We start from the raw sequence: 15,916 nt of genomic DNA, 5'->3' as shown, positions 1-15,916 counted from the left end.
ATATTAAGATAACTAAAGCTTTATAAACAAAGAAATTAGGTTTTGTTCAAATTTTATTTGGAACTATGTTTTTAAAAACAATTTTGTAAGCATCTCAAAAACTGTAAAATTTTTCTAGAAATTAAAACATGATTGTTTCCAACAGTTTCAAGTTTCAAAACATTAGAACATATTGAAAACAAGAACAAGCTATTCATATTTTAAGGGTAATGACTTTAGCTGTATACAACTTACCCAGCAATCCCAGACAATTAAATTACCATAGGTAACAGAATACATAACACCATCAGAGAATATGGAAGATGCATGTAAGTGCATATTTAAGAACCAACTGTCTGTATTTAGAAGTTTGGAATTTTACCTGCCTGAAAAATAGTTATCTGTGCATGAAAAGTTGTACCAGTTAGCTGTTTGCATTACGGGGGGGGGGGGGGGGGGGGGGGGAATCTTTGTTGCTCATATTCTTCCTTCATCATACAGATTTTCTAACACTTTTAGAAGTGAAGTCTCCTTTACTGCAGGATGGGATGGGGAAGACTTTCAGATTTTTTGCATTACTAACACTGCCACTGCCCTGGTAAATTCAGTTCTCTTCCATGGGTTATACACTGCTGCCTGAGAAAACAAATTCATACCTGAAACAAAAAGGGCATTGAATTTGATTTCTAATTCAGCTGTGTTTTTTCACTCTGTAGGTAACAGAACGAAACTTGAACACAACATTAATGAAACCAAACCAGCAATCCCAAGCACTGTGCTATTACAAATAAATGCTTTCATCTCTGACAATGACTCTTAAAACAAGTCTGTCTGTTTTCCCAATTACTTGCTCTCTAGATGAGTCACCCTTCCACGAAGTCTGACATGAAGATAGCATCTTTTTCCTCTACATAGTCCACCACCTTTTAGTTCTGTATCATGTGAAAGTGTTAACTTCAAAGCACAGCAGGGACTGTTCAAATACCGACATTATTACACTGGGCAGTGTAACATTGCCTACGCCTAATTAATGCTTGTACAATGCTTTGAAGATATAAAAGTTTATGATTACTGACTAGGACCTGTACTGAACTAATACCAAAACTGGACTAATTCCTACTGAAACGAGTGTGGAAATCGTTCAAAGTTACACCATGCGATACTACTACTCCAACAACATTAGTTATCCTACGTGGGGGCTGAGGGGGAAGGGGAGAAATCAAGTCCAGACCTTGCTATGGTGAGATTCTTCTGCCTTTGATGCAAATGGAAATAGAGTTCAGTGCCTCTAGTTTAATACCCATGACTTTCTTTGAAACAAGAAAAAAAAATCATCTCTAAAGTATTATAAAAATTAACCACATGAACATTCAGCCTTAAAATTAAATGTAATCTTTACATAATTTAATATGCCTCTTATAAATCTTCACCCCAGATACCTAAAGCGTAGTAGCTCTTCACATTTAAAACTCAGGAAAAAGGAAGCAGGTTGTAGCAAGTACTGTCAATCCTTACTTGAACATTTGGTTCAGGCTGTGTGATAAAGGTCTTCATGTTGTATTCCTGTAGTTGACATGACAATAACTCACAGCCATGAAGAACTAAAATCAAATGTCCCCTTCCCCAACATACGCAGGAGCATCATCTCCTACGTATTTCTACCCTAGGTTATTCAAGTTTATGCTAGGCTCATCCACACAGCAAAACGCATGCTTATGGGATTTATGAATGATTGATGTATGGGATCTGGCGTATCCAATTGGATTCACTGTCTACCTCCACGCTCCAAGTATTGGCTCAGTTGCATTATAGTGCAGCATCACAGAAAAGAACAGGCTCCCATTCAAGCATTCACTGTATCTGTTTCCTTCCAGGAATGCACAGCTCTAGCATACTTGTTGCCCCACAGACCCAAGAACTGGGATAACTACTTCCAATATCATTATTAAATTCTCAAAATTACTCATTTCTGTAGCTATGTTTGCATAGAACCAAAAATGAAGAACACTTGTTTCAATCAGAAAAAAAAAAAAATACTCAAACTAAGCACAAACATCTTTTGAAAAGGAACCTATCATTCCTGATTGCCAGCAAACCTTAACCGGCCTATGCCAAGCCTCACTGACACTCCTTTTCACCACTGAGTTACACCCGGCATACTCTAGTCACAGATGGCACATTCATTGAGTAGACTTTTAGCAAGTGCAAGGGATCAAAGAGCTAGACTGTCTAATTTATCTGTAAGCAAAATCCATCTTAATGCTGGCCAGTATCCCACTGATGTGCTCCCACTGTATAAGCTGCAAAGTAAAACTTTTCCATCTTAGATCAGTAGTGTAATACTGAAAGCAAATGTAACCACAGCATTCTTAACCTTTCATATTGCACTCCTCCTTCCACACTGTTTTGCGCATGGTTCACCCAAAATCACAATCCAACACTGGGAGACTAAAATGAGGTGTACGTTTCAGAGTAAGGGTTTTGCTGTTCCCCAACAATCATTAAGTCACTTTATGCCCTTGACTTGGCACTGTTTCAAAAATATGAAAAGATCAACACAGGCATTGTTACACAGAGTCCTCCTTAACGGAGGTACTTTTACAAAATCTGAAGAGCACCATTAATAATCGTGGCTTTCGGAGAGTTTTTCCATTCTTGCAGAAACTCCCTTCCAGTGTTTCAATACCAAACTCAACTAGCCACATATTAAGTAGTGAAATTCAAATACCATTTTAAGTATTTGATGTTTAGAATCCTTAAGACCCTTCCTTTAAAAGTACCTCAGTGTAGTAAATACAACTATATTCATTATCCACAATGTCATGCAGACATACGCTTTATTAAAGTAACAGAAAAGAAAGATTTCGCAAGAAAGTCACTTAGTGAAAGCACTCTGAAACAGACTGTCAGAATAATTATGGAAAACTCACAGATAATCTCATCAACTCAATATTTAAGAAACAGACACATCCTCATACATGTTTCTTCCGAGACAATGTAACAATACAGTTCACTAACCAAACTTTACACTCTATGTATCTGGTGTACCAAAAAACCAGTGGTACCACAAATTCAGAAATCCCTTGTCTTCACTAAACAGCTAGTACACGGAAGCATAACAGGAAAGTAATACAAAATTCTTATGTTATTGAAAGATCAGTGAAGATTCTCCCCCTGCAACTGCCAGAGTTTATTCTTCATACTTGAGGTGGAATGGCTGAATAAGTAAAGTAGTCTCTAAACAAGACTATCTACGTGAAATTAATTCAACAGGAGACTAACATATATTCTTATTTCCCCAGGCCTGTGGTCTTCCACTTTGTTAAACAGAAAGTATTTCAGTAGGTTATACCTGATCTACAGGGGGTTTGTCCAACTTTTCAAGTTAAGAAGGTCAGGTTATAAAAATGCATATACACAAAACGCAATTCCCAAGAGGAAATAGAGCAGGTCAAGCCCAGAAGTATTGTTTGCAAGCATTAACAACCCCAGTGAACAGCAATGCCATCCAACAGCACTCAGGTTGCAAAGACTTTGGTCACAAGAAGCGTTCAGTGGGTCAAAATAACAGCAGAGTTTTAAGTAGTCTTAACTTTTTTCTTTATAAATGCAATGAAGAAGACAGACTATGCATTAAATATAAAAGCAATTTTATAAAAACACATCAGAATTTTATTGCTTGAAGAATACAGCATATGAAAAAGCACAAGAATGTCCAAAAGAAAGGTCACAAGGATCCAAACATATTACACCATACATACCAGATGCAGTAAAATGTTAACCTGAATTCTGCATCAGAAAAGAAAGGTGTGAAAATATACCTAATATTATTTAAAAGGAAAAGACTCATTTAAAATAGAAAGTGTGAAGGTGTTACAGTACAAATTAGAAAAGCCAACACTGCACATTAACATCCTATCACTAGACTAGATTTTCTACCTTTGGTACTTAAACCTTTACAGAAAACCACTTCCTCGGTCAAACCTTGCCTAACGTATTTCATATAGTATCCATGAAAGGGGGTTCGTTTTGTTTGGGGTTTTTTAAATGTAAACATTCAAACAAATACTTTTCTGAGTTTTCACTGCATTAATGCATTTAAGGAAGTGTTCACATTTATTCAATATGCTACTCAATGTATCACAAATTTAAATCAAAAGTCACTATGTGACCGAGATCCGAATATATGCCAATTGTACCTTGTTCAGATTTTATGTAAAAATGGGCACACCATTTTCTGTTTGCATCCTTATGTAAACAGGCTGCTGCAGCCCTCCTCGAGAATTCGAACTAAAGCAACCTGCTGAGGACATAAGTTAATAAAACAATCCATGGTGCTAGAGAGCTATTGGATCACCTACAGCAGCATGCAAGTGGCTTTTCTAGTCTGCTCAGATTAGTGTACCAGAAGACATGCCAGTATTACTTCAAGTAACACATTAAAACTCAGCAATGGACACTACTGTGCTTTATTTCAACACAAAGAACAGCTGCTCATCCATTAATCAACAGAATTTTCAAATTAACTATCAAACGGACTACTACATCGTTTCTGTTCCATGTATTGCTGATCACTCTTGGGGAATAGTTTATCAGAAACTTGGACTTACCTACGAACCAATTTGAATGAAGAAAATGTTATCTTTCAACAAGGTATCTTAGTAATCCAGTGACAATCTAGTCTGGAGAATGTTAGCATTATGCTGACAACAATGACTAATCAAGGTTAAATAAATTCCCTCTTTTATGGTAAGCATGCTCTTAGCTTCCGCTTTTGCCTTCATAGGCTTGAATACTTAATCATTCCCAGTTACATCAGTGGAACTAAAACAATTCTGTTGCATCAAGTTCCAGCTTTAAATTTCAACAATATGAATAGATCGGACTACGAAATACCATCAACAACAGTTAACATTAAACTGGAGTGAAATAATAGAAGAGTTAGTTCTTCAAACCAGGCAGTCTTTGAAGTGAAATATTCAGTTAGGACTGTCAAAGGATGTCATAATAAAACCATGGATTTATTTTTTTCACCCCTATACAAAAAAATGACTGAATTTGTACAACTCCTATTAAACATACCTTTTCCTAGCTTGGTGAAAATGTATCATTTTCGAATTTTAACAAGTGTGGTATTTGAGCATATATAATACTTATTGCCATATACATCCTCATTTTAAAAAGAACTAAGAATTCAGACTCTACTATGCTGAACTCTGCTTTTTTCCCATTAACAGATTATGTCTACTGTACCACTCCCCCAAAAAACAATTAAAAATTCTAAGTAAGATTTTATAGTTTAGTTAAAAGGGAAGAAATGCAAATGTGGATTTAGAGCTTTTTGTATAAATCTCACTATATTTTATAAACTCGTTGTTTATTGTAACACTGTTTATTGATCAAATAAATGACGCACTGCTATCTAAAATTTCCATATACACCATTAAAAATCCAAAGTTGATATGATACTGAACCTTAAATCTTCAAGAGTTCAAAAAAAGACAGTTTATACATGTACAGCACACAACAGCAGACACCCCTAGAATACCAATTGCCAGTCCATGATGCATACAAACTTACAGGTAAGCATTCATTTCACTGTTTTCATTGTGCAGGAAAAATATTTCTTAGCAAAGACAAACTCAGCTGGTGAATTTCAGATATCATCTTCATCATCTTCATCCTGAGAGGATCCTGCCTGATTGGATGCACTGGCTGAGGCAGCAGCAAGCTGTGCCTGTTGAGCTGCTTGTTGCATCTGTAGCCATTCCTGCTGCGCCAGTTCTGCTTGCTGTTGTCTAGCCTAAAGACATGAATTTAATTGTTAAGGCCATACATAGCTTGTGAAGAATCTCTAGAGCATCTTATCTTTAAAGGCAGTTTTATCTGCACCTGCATATTCCTTTTGTATAATTTTTATTAATTGTACATATAAAAACACATCTAGAAGTACCTTAATTATTTGTACCAAGACATTCAGCTATATTCTCTCTTCCTCTGAAGAGGCCACCATTTGGAGGATTTAGTTACAAAAACAAGAGGCAGGAACTAGTGTACTTAAGTTCCATTGTAGGGACTGTGCTGAACCACTTCCTAATGGAAAAATTAAGTGAGGCAAAGCAATGGAAATTCTAGGCTTCAATTTCAAGGGATCTTAACATTTAATCACAGTTCTGAGATGAGAACAGCTTTGTTGATTACAAATACTAAAACTTGCAATTATGAAATCATCCAATTGTACCACAAAGACACATGCTATTACAGAAACATAAAGAAAGCCATTATCTTACTTTGCTAAGCAATCTTTGGAAAACAGAGCAATGTAAGGTCTTCTCAAATTCGGGTATGCAGACTGAGGATGGCTTTTGCTACAGAAAGTTACAGTCCTTTACTGAAAGGTACAAGACGTTCTAACAAAACGTTTCAAATAGTTCAACTGGTGATCTCTTATTTTTCTATCCAGGGTTTTCACTCGTTTTTCAGCAATTACTGTTGATTTCAACAGTATACTCGTCAATTGTGTTAAGGTTAAAACTTCAATTTCTACTTTGAGTGAACATCAGGAAAAAGTTCTTAAAATCAAAAATCTTCAGTCATCTTTACTTTTCTACTTTTACAAGTCATCACTAAGAATGTAATGACTTCCCTTCTAATCCCATTGCGCTCACTGAATTTTCCTATTTTTCACCAAAGCATCAACAAATTTTACAGTTTTGCAAACTTCAAAATGCCAAAAGATGATGCTTTGGAAAATGATCAAAACCAGTTTATCTACTTAACGAAGTGAAAAAACAGCAGTCTTCCATTATTATAAGAAGCGTCACATTTCCTCAGTCTGTTCTAGCATTAAAAGAAAATACTTTTACAGAGGTAGAAATCCCTTCTCAATGAAGACTCTTCAGTATTTCAAACTTCAAGTGGTAGAGAGCTTACAAGCGTTGGAAAACAATTTAAGACATTGTAAAGTTTTAAACAAAGGAAGACAACAGCATCTGTACACATAGGAGAGGCATAAATATTTATCACACACAAGATAACAATAGGGCTCCCTACTGACCCTGCTACAATTAAGTTTACTGTACGCTCAACGAGGTGATACACATGCATGCACCAGAAATCAGAGGCTCAGCACTTCACACCGGATGCATCGTTTTGTCAGTGCCTACCCTCGCTGCCGTATTTATAATGATATCACTTAGCCATTTCAAAAAATGGAAAAAAAAAAAAGAAAAATTCCATTGAGTTGTATTGACTAAGAAGTTTTATAAGCGTCTGGTAAACTTAACTCATTCATCGCACAGATGAACTTTAATGAGGAAGCCTCAAAAAACCCAAATCCGTTAAGGCCCTTGTCTTGCACAGAAACTTAGACATGCATGAACATTGGGATAAGCCATTCCACTGACTTCAAATATTTACAATCATTCAAGCTACAGGCGTCAAACATTCATAAGATGAACAGGCAAGTATTTTAAAACTAGAGCAAGAAGTCATCATTAGTGTCATGCTCTAGAATATTAACAGGATTAGCACAAATAAACAAACATGCACTTGTGTAACTATTTTTAAGAATAATTACAGTACCTCCAACAGCATATCACAACTAGTATTTTTGAAAAATGAGACTGCCATCTTTGAATCTAAGCAAAGGTTTTCCATATTACCAAAGACTATTTTAAAAAATCATTCATACAATCTTGTCAAACTTGCATGCATTGCCTTCGTTTAGACATTAAGGCACAGTATTATAGAATTAAGAACAAACTTACCTCAAGGGGCCATTCCTTAGATAAAGTGTGGCTTACATAAGGTGGCCATGATTTCAACTTTTTTTTTTTTTAATGTTACTCAGGAGCTAGTATTCCCTTCACACACCTTATTTGCTGTTTTTTTATTTTGTATACCATGCTAAGTTATTTGAAAAAAAAAAAAAGTAAGTAAAAAACAGGTATCAAACTGACTATTATTTGTAAATCTCACCCTTAATCCAGAAGCAGCCTTATTGGTTTTTCTAATGTTAGCACAGTCAAACAAAAGTTAGGCACACGTGAATTTATCAAAACTAGTTCACTGCATGCTGACAATAGCTATGCGGTATGCTGAAAATGTAAATGCCTTAAAATTCATCATGCAATTAAGATTAAAATAGTTTGCATGTTGTAATATGACAGACAACAGTTATTAATTGTGTCGGCAAGATACAAGTATAGGGAAGGGGAGTGAAGGTCACAGCAATCAGACATGGTAACATATAACTGAATAAGCATTTTCACCAGAGGAAATTAAAGTAAGCAAACAAGACTCATGCCTTGGGTAAGAGGAGAGAGAAATCCAAGATAATTTTCACATCACTTAGTTTAGAGAATGGTCTTCTTGTCAAACTTGGAGAATAGTAGAGAGAAAGATGGTGTAGAAAGATAAATAAATAAAATTGGCTTTCAGTCATTCAAACTTGGAGATGTTCACAAACTATCTGGGAAAGCGAGGAAGGGAAAAGGCTTCGATGAAGGAGAATGTGTGTGTGCACGCACACAGTGTTTGCAGGCAAATGCTCTTCCTATGCCTGAATTGCCTCTTTAAAAATTTATGCATGAATTCACTCAATTAGAGCCTTGCCAAGAGTAAAGGAAGATGGAAAAGACAAATTAGAAATTTTGAACAATTAAATGTTTCTTTCAAAGCCTAAGAAATAACATTTATGCACTGATGGCCAGAAACAGAAAAGGTATTTTCACTTTTTAATGCATCAAAACTGGTAATTTCCTAGAACATCAGCTGTCATTCTTTTATTTTGTCAGCCAAGTAATTCTTAATGTATTCTCTACAGTAGAATGGAAATACCTAAGTAGCAGCAAAAAAACATGCTTTTTAAACCTAGAGTATAAAATTTGCTTGTGCACAAAGTCCTATATGTCAAATCACAGAAGTAACAAGTAGCAGCATCTTATTTGTTGACTTTACTTTCCCCAATTCAAACAGCAAGGTCAATAGCATCTTAGATGCCACAGCAATTCACAAGGAAGGGGATACTTCTTGAGGTGTGCACATGTTTTTGTGGCACTAGATCTGCAGCATTAATCATTCCAACCTCATCAGTACAAGTATTGCTTCACTTACTTTTGCAAATAATTCCTGTTGCTGCCTTAGAAGCTCTTCTTCCGGAATGCCGAGGTTCTCCAAGCGTGAACTGGCCTTTCTTCTCTTTAGTGCTACTGTTTTGCATTCTTGTAAGACTTCTTTTACTTCACTGATATAGGAGCCAAACCCCAAACTTTCTAGTGCTAGAAAGAAAGAAAGAAAACACATTGTTCGTCTTTTACAAAGCTTTTGAGAATAGATATCGATTTGTTTATTTAAAAGATTAAAACAAAGAAGTAAAAAGGTTGTCACCAGATGATAGAAAAGTGATCAAAAATCTGTGGTCATAAGAAGATCCGACAGCTATTTTCCCTGTCTCTTCTCCTATGCCATTTAAGAGCTCATGTTTTCAGGCTAGAAAAATTAACGTTAGTCAAGTACAACCAAAGAAGCCTGCGCTTGCAGAGGATTCAGGGCTTTCAGATACATTTTGCTAGAGATAGGCGTTGTTCTTCAAAAGACATCTTTCTCCTGTCTTCTACATATCAGAATCAAGCAGAATTTATACAACTAAGAAGCCCTTCCTATCTGAATTGTTAACCTTTAATCTCTCAGGGATTCTGTCTTTCCAGTTTTGGTGTAAGTCTTCAATTAGCAATCTATAACAGAGCAAAACCAATGCATGTAAAATGATCACAGATCCTTCATTAAGACAGAAATAATTAATATTACCTTAGACCTATGAATTTAAGCTTTTGCCTTTTAATATGTAAATTCATATTTCAAGTGCCAAGAAGCTAAAAATGCATAGTTCACACATATGAAGTTATATAAAATTATGTAGCAGCTCTTTATTGTTTTATTTCTCAACAGAAACCCTTTTACCTATCTCCACATGAAAATGTATTCAGAAACTAAAATCTTGCACTTTTATCTGCCCAAAGAAATCTGAAATGCAGTTATATCCTGTGACAACAGCTTTTTTTTAAAGAATGCAAAAGTAACAGGAAGGATTATAAAAACCCAGGTAGAACATGTGATGAAACGCACACTCTGTTTCCTGATTCACCAGTTACTACGATATGCCTCCACATATACACACACCTCAAAGTGGAACCTGTTACAGAATATGCTAGAAATATTACATAAACACCAATTATACTAGAAACAAGTCCCAGTTTAATAAAACACCTGGTTCATTTCCAGCATTTACATAAATCAGAGTTTTCTTTATGGAATGATAGTTGTTTTAACCTTTATCTTACTTTATTTCAACCTTATGTCACAAGCTATTCAAGAAATAGCACTAAAATAAACTGCACAACAGCAACCAACAACTTGCTATAAACAAGCTGTTAGTTACACTAACTCAGACTATATTCTAACATTAATTTTGTAAGCAACCTTTCCCTACCCATAATTACAGCAGCATGACATTGTATCATACACCTAAACAACAACCCAAAGGCATTCTGTAAATTTTCAGCTTCCAACCTGTACTCAAGGAGACAATTAATACACTGTCTTCAATAGGGCAGTACAGTGCAGCTCTCTAGTCATACAGGACTACCATTCTTTAACAGGTAACATTTGGCAAATGAATTTACATAATACCTATTTCTTAAGAAAAATAAAGTTAGAAGACAAACTGATTTACAGATAATCAAATTACTTCAGAGACAGTATGTCAGTTCAGCCTCAGCCCACACAGAGACACTGGAAACACTTTTTTCAGTTAGCCCTCAGTTTCTGTGAGAATTACCAAAAACCTTCAGAATCTTGTTTAATCCAACCTCGGCAGACAGGAGGCAAAGCCATGTCTCATGGTCCAGAACCGGTTAGCTAAGCAGTCTATAAATATTTAAGAACTCATTCAATTTTAAAATGTAAACAGTATATACAGTAAACTAACCAAAGTTGTTTTGGTTTTTTTTTAACCAAAGTATAAAATTTTAAGAATTCTACAAGTCTAACATCACTAAGACAAACCATCATAGCAAATACATAGGTGTTTGTCAAAAGAACATTCGCAGTGATTAGGGTTGGCAATCTGCTGCAGAGTATGAACGACTGCCCAATCTGAAGTCAACAGCAAGATGTGTTTTTACAGGAATTTTAAATGTCCCTTAAAAGAAAATAAATCAATGGAAAGAACTTACAGTTATGTATTGAATATAGCACATTAAAAAAAAATATCCAAAAGAAAACGTGTGATAGAACCAAGACAGATTTGTACCATTGTTCAACATAATAAAGCTATGAAGAACCATATATGCACCATAGGTCTAGTGCATCAAAATTCTGCTGGCTGTGAAACGACTTAAGAAATTTACTATCTTGTTGAAACACATCAAGGCTTTACAGAACACACACATGGAAGGAATATGAATCCCTTTATACCCGCATGGTGCTAAAGCGTGGGACAAGTGATTACTACTTTAGCAGAGCTACTGTTCCACCAAAACTGAGAGCCTTTCTATTTTTTGAGACTGAAATCTACATGTCTACCCAGATAGCTGAAAATTCAGTATCTTACTGAGGTTAGAATGATCACACCAAATTTAAACAACTGAATCCCAAAACACAGCTTTGGTTTGGTTTTTTGTTTTGTGGTGGTTTTTTTTGGGGGGGGGCGGGCAGGGTGGGAAGCAGACTTCTCGTATTTCCAAACACCGAATCACCACTATCCTTTCCCCGGCTTCCTCGCACTCTTAAATTAAGACTGCATGAAGGTGCAGACCTCTGATTAATCAGTTAAGCATAATTAGTTCCACATTTGTTTTTTATATAATCAGATCATTCATATCCGAGATTTTTAACTTTTTATGCTCCTTTCAAAGAAAAACACTTCCAAAGTAAAATCCCAAACATTAACAGTTGTTTGGATTTTGTTAACATTAAATGCTAATGTAAACACTGTCAGTATCCTAACAGCCCATGAAAAGAAGCTACAGGATTTGCCATCAATCCACTGCCTACCTCACTGCACACCAGTTCTATGTAGACCAAGTAATCAAATCCATAAAAATGGTGATTTAACATCTCACCATTTTCAGAATTCAACGGAAGTTTAATTTATCATAAAAAGCCTGCTTTGTCACGGCTCGCGTAATTGTCAAATGAGGCTATTTTCTGTTCCAGGGTGGAAGGATATTAATTTGCTTTTTAGAGTCTCAGAGTCATAACTGGGTTCCTGATGGTGGGATTCAACAATGAATATGGAGACTATCTCTCCACTTACGACTATTATGTAGCCTTGATGACTTTGGGTACTCTCCAGGGGAGCTGCTTTGTGTTTTATCGCTAGCTGTGAGCGCTTGGCATAGTCTGAGTACATCTACCAAATCAGATCTCTCATGGGATGCAAGAAGCCTCTGCTTTCCTTTCCCTATGCTGTTGACAGCACTGTGCCACTCAAGTGTTTGTGCTACCACACAACGAAACATGGCAGGGACTTCATCTATCTGAAGCATAACCCATTGGTAGGGGGAAAGAGTTCTAGCTCAGCACGTGGCCATGCAACTTTTCACTAGTGCAGCGAAGGAAGGGGTGTCTTAAGCACCACTGCTGCCAAACACCCAAGTGCAGTTTCACATTACCTCTAATACAGTCCAATGGCAGGGTGTCACCAACTGCAGTGTCTCTTTCCCCTTCCTCCTTCCCAGTGAAATACCCTTCCTGCTCCTTGCTTCCAATCCAGTAACTTCTTGTCTACAGGAACAGTCAGATCAGCAAACTCAGCTGACAGAAAACAGTGCTCCCCCCTAGATTCTCAAAAAGCAACAGGGTCAGTTGGATCAGCAATTGCTAGATCCAGCTCTAGGGAGGGTACAAAAAGATTCCTCTTGGCAGCAGCCTGTGTTTAGACCAGACCAGGTGTGACGTGATGGCCATTAGCCTCATTTTACTTCTAAATGAACTAGTTTAAGCATTCAAAAGGAACAAGATATCTGGATGACCACAACAAACATATTTCAATTACCTAATTTGTTACCATCATTGTCATGGAGCTACATTAAGAGACGGTCAACATAACCAGTATCTAGAATGTACGAAGACGGATGAAAATGCTGAAATGCTATACCTATATACGCATAACCACTGTTTCCAAAATTAGTGACCTAAACCCTCATACCTCACGGAGGGAAGATCTGCCAACTGACCAGCATCTGGAAGAAGCTAATAGCACATATACCTCCCTAAAGATAAGAACAGCAGAAAATCCAAGAACAACTCCTTCCATCTCCGGAGCATTACGAAAATGATACATCTCCAAAGTTTTCCTTAGCAATATTTGACTAAAAAGTACCCATCTCATCTGAAAATAATTTTTCCTAACTCTCAAATCTGGTAACACGAAGACATAGAACCCAGTAAAATACTTGGTTTGGGACCACCTGCTGATGATATGCACACGCACGTGTGTGCACACGCACGTACACACACACATTTTGGTTTCGATTTGCTTTCCAAAAAACCCATATTAACCCTAGGGCAGCAGCAGGTGAAATCTTTTCTAAGGACCACCACTACCAGGCAAAAAAATACTTTCATACATGAATTCTTTATTGTCCTCAACCTTAAAGATCATGTCTATTCCTGTGTTAAGAACTGAGCTCAAATGTTTTGGTGGTCACTTGAAGAAACTATCCATGTATTTAGAAGCATCATACCCAAAGTATGCTTCCACATGCAAGCACAAGTTTTACTCTTTACGTCCTGAGCTTCTGTGATGGAGTTGCTTTGCTAAGCTTCCAGATTTACATGTATTTCATTTAATATTAAAGCCCATACACGCTACATTATTTTCTTTTGCTGTTCGTAATCCAGTCAAGTACTTGAAGCTCTTCTGGAGAGCAAGCTGATATAATCCAAAGGAATCAGATATTTTTTTTTTGTTTCGGAGAATCATTGCCAAACAAACATAAACTAACTTGATACCGTCACAGTCCTGAAAATAGCTCTACTGCAAATGCTACTGTTAATATCTCTACCAGGCAGCAGAATGAAGTACTCTTTCACTATTACTGCTATAAATTTGTTTGTAGCAGACACTAGTATCAACAACCCTTGCCTAAGCAGCAAAGTGAACGATTCCTGAAAAGAGATGCCTGTTGCAGACTTAAGGACGAGACAAGAAAACTCCCCGTTTGTGGCAGAATTCAAAGAAAAGCAAGTGAGAGACAGAGAGAGAACTCTCCTTTTATTCAAGCATGGGGAAGTGGAAGTCAACAGCAGAAAAAGATGCAAGGGCATAGGTCATGTCCAAATGCTTTCTACCACAGATACAAATACTTGATTTTAAACAATCAGACTCCAAGGACAGTCCTAGAGAAATATTTTACTCTTTACAGGATCCAAGCAGGACGACTCTGGATTTAAGCCTGGGCCCCACATTCTCAATCATACATCTTTTGTCAGTCTCCAATTAGAAAGACATTTAATAAGTTCAGGATCTTAAAGCATGGTGTAAAAGAAATCTGCATAAACATTCGAAAACGCAGACCTCGTTTCACAGGTAGAAAAAAGACGAATGGGTTTGGTGACTCCACTCGAAACATCACAGACTTCTCCGAGCCACAAAATGAGAGCTGGTCCTGAGCACACTCAACAGCCGCTCTAACCACACAAAGACAACCTTCCCTCGCCATGCCACTGACAAGCCAGACAACACATACTTCTCCTCCAGGCCCTTAGAAGACCCCCGACTTTTGTCTTTCATGTAGCTGCAAGAAACCACAGAGGAAAAAGTCGCAACGGGGCAGGAGCGGCTCAAAGCCTGAATGAGCCGTGGCGTACCGGGCAGAAGCACACCGCCTCCGGAAGCTTACCTTGTATGACATGCTCTGGGGAAATGGTTTTCTTCTCCGATTTGTTGCAGATCTCGTTGGCCTCGGAGGAGATGAGGTGGATGAACTCCGTGCAGCAGTTTACCACCAGCTCCCGGGCATCATTTGCCACGCGGACGTTGGGGAGCGTTTCTTTGATCATCTTGTTGATGGCAGCCCTGGGGATGGTGAGGTCGTCGTCGTTGCCCGACGACGAGGCCATCCTGGCTGCCGCTCGCTCCCCGAGAGGCGCTCAGCTCCCGCGCTCACGGGCTCCCCCTCAGCTCCCGCGCGGGGCTCCAGCGCGCGGGGAGCCGGCGAGGGGCGGGCGGTGCCGCGGGAGGCGACGCGGCGGAGGGGCGGCGCCGCCGCTGGACGAGCGGGCCGGGCCGGGCCGGGCCGGACCGGGGACCGCCGCCGGTGGCGCGGAGCCGGGAAACGCTGCTCGGGCTCAGGGCTCCCGCGGCGCCTGCCACTGCCGCCTCCGCCACATCCTTCGGGCGCTGGCGCCGCCGCCTTATGAACAGCCTGAGGGAAGGCGAGCCGCCAAATCACCCGCGCGCAGCACGGCTCGGCTCGGCGCCCTCCTCCCCCGGCGGCGGCGGCGGCGTCTGGCCCGACGGTGAGGGCGGCCGCGAGGCGGAAACGGTCTGACTACGGGCTCGACCTGCGAGGGACGTCGCTTCCGCCGGAAACCAGGACACGCTTCCGCCGCCTGGCCCCTCCCGCCCGGGGAGCGCCGGAAGCGCTGGCGGCGCGCGGCCCGTGGCCCGTCAGGCGGCGCCACGTGCGGGCGGCGGCGGCGGAAGCGGCGGGGGGATCCGCCGCCCTCCCCGCCCTGGGGCTGAGGGCGCTGCGCGGGCGCTCGGCTCCTGCTCGGCTCCTTCGAGAGCTGGTCTCTGTCCCCGCCCGGGCTCCCCCAGGCCCCGCCCGTCCGTCCTTCCCTTCAATTCCTGTAGCAGCAGGGGATTTGACACCCTCGGCGGGCTCGTTCCTGAAGCGGGACGAGTGGCTGGTGCTCGGCTCTTCAT

General features: G+C 39.3%; 1 protein-coding gene across 1 annotated transcript; it reads right to left on the bottom strand.

Annotated features, from left to right (window-relative positions):
* Positions 1-2,783: 2,783 nt before the first annotated feature.
* Positions 2,784-15,212, bottom strand: DR1 (down-regulator of transcription 1). Its single transcript, XM_076337752.1, has 3 exons — positions 14,889-15,212; positions 9,097-9,260; positions 2,784-5,782 (listed from the first exon to the last, which is right to left on the bottom strand). The coding sequence occupies exons 1-3, from the start codon at positions 15,106-15,108 to the stop codon at positions 5,636-5,638; spliced, it is 531 nt and encodes a 176-aa protein (XP_076193867.1). The 5' UTR covers positions 15,109-15,212; the 3' UTR covers positions 2,784-5,635.
* Between the last annotated feature and the right edge of the window lie 704 nt (positions 15,213-15,916).

The sequence above is a fragment of the Aptenodytes patagonicus genome, chromosome 5 (genome assembly GCF_965638725.1).
Source record: "Aptenodytes patagonicus chromosome 5, bAptPat1.pri.cur, whole genome shotgun sequence".
NCBI classification, from domain to species: Eukaryota; Metazoa; Chordata; class Aves; order Sphenisciformes; family Spheniscidae; genus Aptenodytes; species Aptenodytes patagonicus.
The sequence above is the reverse complement of the archived record's forward strand: the minus strand, read 5'-3'. Positions and strand labels throughout refer to the sequence as shown.